Below are 8,891 nucleotides of genomic sequence, written 5' to 3'. Positions count from 1 at the left end.
CAGTTTTCAGCCGAAGGTACCTTATTTAGTAAAAAAAAGATAATTTTCTTAGCAACACAGAAGACAAGCGGGCAATCATGAGCATGCTGTCTGGCTACCTGAATGATTCGGGACGTAAAGTACCAGTCACCAGCCGATGTTAACCTGCTGATTGTTATGACTGCGGTCAAGTCGGCAGAACGCCAACCCAATTGTCTTAATAAGAGAATATACAGACTTTCTAGTCCTTTTACTGTCCCACATATAGCGAGACTGTAAACCGATATTCTTCCATTCCGAGTCAAGCTCAAGGAAAACTGGAGGCCCTCTGGGAAATATTGGCAGCTAAACTGAAACTTTGTGACGCCCTTTGCCACAAAATTGTTTTCCTCCATGGCTTTCTCGGATGCGATTCGATTTCATGAATTTTTGGCATAAGAAAATCTACACCGCTGAACCACGCGAAAAAAGATGGATAACTTCTAAGATATCACCTGGTCATTCCTAGATTCAGCTTCTACAAAAGACGACGTTAGAAAAGCTTGAGAGAAGGCAATGCTCATCGTATATAAGACTAAAGAAGGTGAGACAAATCTTGACTAGGTCCGTTACAGGAAATTCCCCGAAAAAGTTGAAAGTTCTGGGAAGTATGTAGAGGCAAATCTTGACAATTGTGCATGCATTATCTGTAAGAGAAAAATTGCTCCTCCATCAGACAGAGCAAAAGCATGTCCAGTACTTTAATTTGCAGTAGTAGTCAAGTGATTAGGAGCTACATAGAAGCTGTTTTCAATCTGATGGTTGATTTCTGTTTCTTCCCCTACCACTGAGTTGTTGTTGAGTAGAGATTTGAGCTTCAAAGAACAAATGACGAAAACAGCTTTCGGACTGAGTATTCAGAATTAACCCTGCATCTGGATGCAGCATTCTTTGTGAAATAAGCTTTCGGACACGGTCTACATAGCAGCCATTGAACTGTATGCAAAGAAACGCAGACAAGGTAGAAATCGTTACGACTTTTTGTAATGAAGCGTAAAACCCTCTGAGGTTTTACCTGCATTTGAAATAAATCGTAAAGCCCTCAGTATCTATTCCATGTAAATAAAACATGGCCCCGTTGAATTGATACGTCGCATTGGCGAATTACGCCGTTCTTGTCCATGTGTCCCAATGATACGTAACACCGTTTGACTAGTGAGGGCCTACGTACTTTCTTTGGAAGGGATATGGTGCATACTGGGTAAAAATCGTTGCGGCCTTGTGTAATGAAGCATAAAACCCTCTGAAGCATTACTTGCATGTTCAATGAAGGTTAAAACCCTCTGAAGCAATACCTACATTTGAAATGAATAATAAAACCCTCAGTCTCTATTATACGCAAATGAAGCATGGACCCTTTTAATTCATACGTCACTGTTGTGCATTACACCATTCTTATCCATACGACCCGCTGATACGTAACACCAGGTGAATAATTAGGGGCTATGTACTTTTTGTGGAAGGGATATAGTCCCCGTAGTATCCGACCTTAAAGAAACAATTCCTCAGACGTTCAACGAATATGCAGACGGTAGTTTTGTGATGCGTAGCTCCAACAGATTTTTGGCTGATCTTTCCTTTGACCTGGCCATGGAACAAGTATTAATGCGCTCTCTAAAAACTAGTGGAGGTATAACACATAAACATGGTGTGGGCGAGTTGAAACACCTAACAAGGCTTCTATCTTCTCCTGTGCTGGCTGTTTTCAGCTCTGCACTCCGAGAACTCAAAGCTTAACATTTGAGACTATTGAGCAGCACAAAGACGTTGGGGTGACAAGAATGGAGCGCAACTGTAAAGATGTTGAAAAGGTTTTCCACTTTCTCCTGGATTTTTCACTTTTCACAAAGGAGCCATTTCTCAGGAATATAGCAGATTGCGAGTGAACAGGTGGACGTAGACGAGGCTATACCAATAGGTGGGAAAATCCTGAATGATATGACTGGAAAAGACGCAAACATTTACACTTTCAAGAAAAGAACAACTGCTACTGCTATGTTAGTGCAAAGAAACTACAAGTCAGCAGTGGAACTGCGTACCGTTGACCCTGCTTTGATGTTTTAATGGCTGGTCCCAGTTGCAAAGAATTAAGATATAGAACTCGAAAGGTTTTTCAATTACGAACTATGCTTCCCGCCACCTTTGTTGTTTGAGCCGAATGGTTTCTTTCAGTCAGTGGATAAACAAGCGCTTACCCATGCAATCTGGCGAGAAGTTGAAGGTTTGCAACCAAGGACAGATTTCATGCTTAAAAGCTTGGATGAACCTCAGTATATGCTTGATGACAGGCCCTTTTACATCGTTTGCCTTGGGAGAAATGCAGCACATACGGTATATATCTGCGCTAAATACGTCGACTGTTTGAAGCAAAGATATTGATGGTTTTTCGTAGTTTTTGATGGGCATTTATCTGTACCCTCAATCCAAGATGTGACACATGGGAGGAGGAGTAGGTCTAAATGCTCTTCTGGGATTAGCATTCAGCTTTAGACTCTTTGTTTGGTAAAAAAGATGATTTGCTTAGCAACGTATAAAACAAATGGCAATCATCAGCATGCTGTTTACTTTCATATACCATTATTAAAATGAACCAGTCGATGATGACCTGCTGATTTTGACAACTGCGCTCGAGTCGGCAGAACGCTAACACACTGTCGTACCTAATTGTTCTATCTAGTATACTAGAGTGGATTTTTTTTTGCCGAACTTGTGGAATTTATTGTGAAACCCGAGGCAGGGCTGCTTCTTTGACGTAAAAACCAGCTTAGGAGTTTTGCGTCAGATTTATTATTGAAATAGATAATAACAGGGTCTTTTCCTTCGGCTTTTATTGTGGCAACTTGGTTTGCTTGGTTCTCCCATGAGGCTTTCCATTTTTTGAAAGGTGGAGGGAGATAAGTCTGCAAATATATGGTAATATTTGATCTGCTGACAGAGCTTCAAATCTCTACAGGGTTTTAAACTAGTTACTTCTTAAGTAATTGCATCTGACGTGGAAGAAATGTCGCTGTTAATGCGACCATTGGAACACCATGTTTTACCAGCCGTATTTCAGACGTGTTCCCGAAGGCCTTTCCGGAAGCTCTCCACCCATCAAATACTAGCCACCTTAGATGCTTCTTTACCAGAGTGACATCAGTTTTGATATTTCGAAGGCCTTTCCGAAAGCTCTCCATCCATCAAAAACATAGCATTCATCAAATACTAGCCACCTTAGATGCTTCTTTACCAGAGTGACATCAGTTTTGATATATCCTTCCGATATTTCAGTACCAATGAATGTTTTTGGGGTGACTAACAGTGGCGCCATTTGGGGGGGGCAGGGGGGGGCCATGGCCCCCCCCTGATTTCTGGAGGGGCCCAATTTCAACCACGTAATTCTTTGTTTATTCGTCCTTGTTCTACTTTTTTCTCTTTTTTTTACCGTATTTCTACTGTGAATTATTACTAAATAGCAAATTCAAGATACTCGACGATTATTGCATTTCAAGAAAGTATCCTGTTTTTGCCGTTCTCTCTAATTAATTTATGGTCACCCTTTTGGGTGACCATAAAGTCCTTTCTGGGCTCGGGTGCTTGAAAGTAAAGTCCTTTCTGGGCTCGGGTGCTTCTGTGACATTGAAGTCTCTCCAGTGATTAATGAATCCCGTCAGTCGGCACATTTATGTGTAGGCTAACATCTGGAAATTTCTGGAAAAACAATCTGGAAATTGGGTATCCAGACCAGGGTTTGTATTTAGTTTCTCGTTACCCTTCATCAAATAAAGAACCGTGAAACAGTGTTAAGTTGTGTACAAGTTCAAATCGGATTATTGAAACATGAGTTCATCCGGTGCGAGTGGTGCAAAAAAAAGGAAAATAAAAGCCCAAAGGAAAGAAGAAGAAATAAAGATGCAACGACGATTGGCTTCGTTTTTCAAACCGACTGTAAGTAAATCTACCACATTTTAAATTTTGTCCTATTGCCTCAGGAAGTACCGATCTCGCGGAATTGCCAGAAATCCGGATCCCCCCCAAGTCCCCCACAGTGCCCCCATAGAGGAGGGGGTCTTCCCCCTCCTCTACACCCCGCTCTTCATGCTAAAGTTTTTCAGCATTTGTAAAAAAGTTACTTACTGTTTTAATAAAACGCCCTTTGTGTTTGAGGAGTCATTTTTAAAGAATTGGGACAAAATTTAAACTTTAGGATAAAGAGCGCAGTGTTGAGGAGGAGGCAACCCCCCTCTTATATGTAATAATTCTTGTTATTTTTAAGTTTTAATAATGCTCCTTAATTTCAGTTGAAAAACTGTTTTTCTATTTAATTTCTGATCATTTTTTAAATAAAGCCAGGAAGTCTGGCTTCACCTCCACGGAGAAATCCCCCTTGGAAACATCCTCTGAACAATACAATCCTGGTTAAAATTTACTGGGACAATTACCCTTAACACTTCCAAGCGTGAAATTGAGCCAGTAAATAGAAAGCAAGATATATAAAGAAATTTTGTATAGGAATTTTGTACTAAAAAAAAAAAATTAGCGTAAAGAGCGAGGTATTGACGAAAGGGTGAACCTTCTCATATGTAATAATTTCTTTTCGTTTTAAGTTTCAATCCTGCTCCTTACTTTGAGTTGAAGAAACTTTTTTTCATTTAATTTCTTATTCTTTTTTTTAATAATGCTTGGAAATCCAGTGCCCCCTTGATCGAAAATTCAGCTCCCCTATGAAAAGTTTCTCCATGGAAAGATCCTCCTACATAACCTCCTCTGCTCGAGCTGCCCCCCCACCAGAAAAAAACTGAAAATGTTTGTATACTTCGCAATTACCTATACTATTTATAAAAAAAACTATTTATAAAAAAGGGCAAAGTCCACAAATTGAACACCTTCCCCCAGAGACTTTGGACAATTAAGACATCTTTAAAGACATATTTATTAAATTTTTAAATATATTAAACAAAATGGCTGTTTCAAAATTTTGATCAGGTGACTTAGGGTAAAAAGAGGGTGGGATGGGGCCTAGTTGCTCTCCAAATTTTTTTCATTTGAAAAAGGGCACTAGAACTTTTAATTTACCTTTGAATGAGCCCTCTTGCGATATTCTAGGACAACTGGGTCAATACGATCACCCCTGGAAAAAAAAAACACGCGTCCTTGATCTTTCTTCTGGCAAGAAAATCCAAAATTCGTCATTTTAGCAGATAGGAGCTTGAAACTCCTGCAGTAAAGTTCAGTGATGCGCTGAATTAAATGGTGATATTTTTGTTAAGGTTATATTACTTTCAGGGGGGGGGGTGTTTTTCCCTTTTTTCGGACATAAGACAAATTTTCTCAGGCTCGTAACTTTTGATGGGTAAAAATAAATTTGATACAACTTATATATTTGAAATTAGCGTACAAATCTGATTCTTTTGATGCATCTATAGGTATCAAAATTCCGTGTTTTAGAGTTTCGGTTACTATTGAGCCGTGTCGCTTTTTTACTTGAAGTTCGTTACCACGAACTAATTGATTATAGCTTCGTAGTTGAATTGATTATGTTTTTTGTTGTTGCTTGCTCTAAATTTTGTGTTGTTTTCTATGTTAATTATGTACAATTCACGTCCTGGTAAAAGAAGTAACTGGGACATCACTTTTAATTTGTTTTTAATTAAAACTTGATTACTCTGTAGGATAGTGATGCTGGGACGTCAAGGGACAATCCATCGGCAACCGAAGTTTTACCGAGAAACGAGCAGACCCTGGACGTGAGACTCATTTCTGAGGAGACAAACCTGCGCGAACCACAAACGGAGGAAATGGCTTCCAGAACGATCAGTACCGATTTGTCCGTGAACCCGTATGATAACCCCTGCCAACCAGTTTTGACTGACTATCCCGCCACTACCATCGGGAATCGCAAACGAAAATTTAACAGCTCCTATTTCTTGAAATACCCATGGCTCGAATATTCGAAAGAACAGGACTCGGTGTTCTGTTTCAATTGCCGACATTTCAGTGGATCTTCGCTAAGATCAGGCGAAAGGTATGGAGCTAGAGCATTCATTGATATAGGATTTAGAAAGTGGAAAGACATTTCTGAACTGATACGGCAGCACGAAAACAGCGACCGACACAAAGCATGTACCATTTCTTTGACTCAGTTTAAAGCTATTGAGACGGAGGCGGCCGAATCTGTTGCGTCATGCCTCTCCAAAGAACGCGAAAAAGAAATACTAGAGAATAGACAGTACGTAAAAGCTCTACTAAAAACTACAGCATTACTTGGACGGCAAGGTCTTGCGTTTCGTGGCCATGATGAAGGGGAGTCTAGTGCGAATCAAGGGAATTTCGTAGAGACAGTACATCTTTTAACAGAAATCAACCCTGACTTGATGAAAAACTCTCGTAAGGCCTATGGCCATTACATGTCACACGAGTACCAAAACGACTACATTGAGGTCATAGGAAATGAAATCAAAAGTTCTATCGCGAAAGAAGTCAGAGAAGCAAAATATTTTGCCGTTCTTGTTGACGAGACAAAAGACCTCTCGAAAAAGGAACAACTCGCGATCTTAGTGCGCTATGTTCATGACCTGAAAATCAAAGAAAGGGCCATAGGTTGCTACCACATGCGCAAGGTTGACGCTGAGAGTTTGGCCGACTTCATTTACAACGAAATAAAGGGTATCGGCCTTGACTGGTCAAAGTGTGTTGGACAGTGCTATGACGGGGCCAGTGTAATGAGCGGACACTTTTCAGGAGTACAGGCCCGTCTCCGGGAAAAAGCACCACAAGCGGTGTACACACACTGTCATTCCCATAGACTTAACCTTGTCATTGGCGATTGTATGCAGAAAATAAAAAGAATTTCATCAGTATTTTCAGTTTTGCAAACAGTTTACAGTTTCGTCTCCAACAGCAACACTCGATACCAGTTGTTCGTCGAAGCCCAGAAAACTGCCAATGTGCCTGTGCTAACGCTTGAAAGGACAGTAGTGACACGTTGGTCTTACTGGTATAGATCAGTGGCTAAGATCCTGGTTAGATATGACTGCATACTCGCAGTTCTGTCAGTAGTTCAAGAATCTTCTGACAGGGAGGCAGCGGCAGAAGCTACGGGCCTTAAGAACCAGCTAGAGTCGTTTCCCTTCATATTCAGTTTGCATGTCATTCACGAAGTTCTTGCAGTGATAAACCCTCTTTCTGAACAACTACAGGCAGCAGATCTGGTCATCTCAGAAGCTTGCACTTTGATCAGTGCAACAAAGAACGAACTGAGGAAAATGCGTGATGACGAGTATTTTCGTGTCCTATACGGCAAGTCTAAAGAGATGGCCATTAATGTCGGAGCTGATCTGTCGGAAACAAGTGCTCTCTCTTCAGCCATACCTGTTAAATCAAAACGAGTTCAGAAGATATCCGGAAGACTAAGAGACTATTTGACGACAACAACAATTGGAAAGCACAACATTGACTCCGAAAGCACAACAACGGAAGAAAAAAAGCGGAGAGAGTTCTACGAGGTTTTGGACAGAGTGTTAAATGAGTTTGAAGAGCGTTTTTCTGTCCAACTGCCAGTGCTAGAAGCCACACGTTGCCTTCACCCCAAATCCACAGATTTTATGGACTCAGATTTACTTTTTGTGATCGCGACATACTTCGATCAGGCGGGAATCGATACTATGCAGCTGAAGTGTCAAGCTTTAATAGCTCGTGCATTTGTGTCGCAGCTTCCACAGAAACCGGCAAATGCTTTAGATGTCTTCGAACACCTCGGAGGATTGAAAGAAGCTTATTCTGAGCTTCTTAAGGTCGTCAGGGTAGACCTCACACTCCCGCTCACAACGTGCTCAAATGAACGTTTTTTCTCTGTGTTGACCTTTGTGAAGGACTACCTCCGGACAACGATGGAAAACGAGCGACTATCGCATTTGCTGCTTATATTCTCTGAGAAAGCTGCAGTGAAGGAGCTCAATTTTGAGAAGCTTGTCGACGACTTCGCAAAGATGAAGCAAAGGAGATATCCATTGCTGAAGTAACTGTACGTAAGTTTCTGATTTATACAGTAAATGTTCTATTTTGGTACTGTTTTTGGTCCCTAAATAAGCTGCAAAATATGAACCCCAAAGGTAGTACGGTACCTAAAGGCATGTTCGAAAATTTTAAAATTTTTAAGGCTGGATGGGGGCCCAAAATCGATTTTTGGCCCCCCCTAAGGTTTTCTGAAATGGCGCCACTGGTGACTAAAAGTATGATTGGGTTTGTAGCTGATTTTTTGTGATTTCAATCTCTTGTCTGGGGTAGTAATCATCTGACATGTTATCTCCTACTTCATAAAGCAGTTCATTTTTCCTTTTCAGAAATTGAAACTGGTCCATCCTTATAGCAAGAATAGGTAAAATGACAATAGTTGTGCCATTTTTCATGATAGCTGTGACTTGGTAACCAGTTGATTTACTTGAACCTGTACCGGCTATCACTAAAACATCTTTGGCTTTTATTGTTGCATTTATTGCTGCTAGCTGGAACCGCCTCAACGTTTTTATCCTGAACTGAACTACAACAAGTCCTACTTCACTACTCTTTTCCCTCTAACTGGCACAAAGTCGTCAGGTGCACTGAACAACTCTTCTGATTCGAGCATCAAATAGGCTGAAGACTGTTTTTGAGGAATTGATGGAAGTGATGTAGCCTCATTAGAATAAAAGACTTTTTTGAATGGTCTTAAAAAACAAATATCTAGGAATACTAATAATCCAACCTTCTTCAAGTGAGGACTGAAAAAAATTGCTTGGTGCTTTTCCAGATTCTTCACATTTCAGAAAGTCTAAACCTACGGACAAGTTGAAAGGCGACAAGGGGTGTGTTGGACCGGCAATGGAAAGAGCTAAATCGTTTCCTATAACTATATA

General features: G+C 40.6%; 1 protein-coding gene across 1 annotated transcript; it reads left to right on the top strand.

Moving 5' to 3' along the window:
* Positions 1–5,795: 5,795 nt before the first annotated feature.
* LOC136043024 (zinc finger MYM-type protein 1-like) lies at positions 5,796–8,018 on the top strand. The gene has a single exon (XM_065727911.1). The coding sequence runs from the start codon at positions 5,796–5,798 to the stop codon at positions 8,016–8,018; it is 2,223 nt and encodes a 740-aa protein (XP_065583983.1).
* The last annotated feature ends 873 nt before the right edge of the window (positions 8,019–8,891 follow it).

The sequence above is a fragment of the Artemia franciscana genome, unplaced genomic scaffold, assembly GCF_032884065.1.
Source record: "Artemia franciscana unplaced genomic scaffold, ASM3288406v1 Scaffold_284, whole genome shotgun sequence".
NCBI lineage: Eukaryota > Metazoa > Arthropoda > Branchiopoda > Anostraca > Artemiidae > Artemia > Artemia franciscana.
Note: the sequence above shows the minus strand (reverse complement) of the source record. Positions and strands in the feature narration are given on the sequence as shown.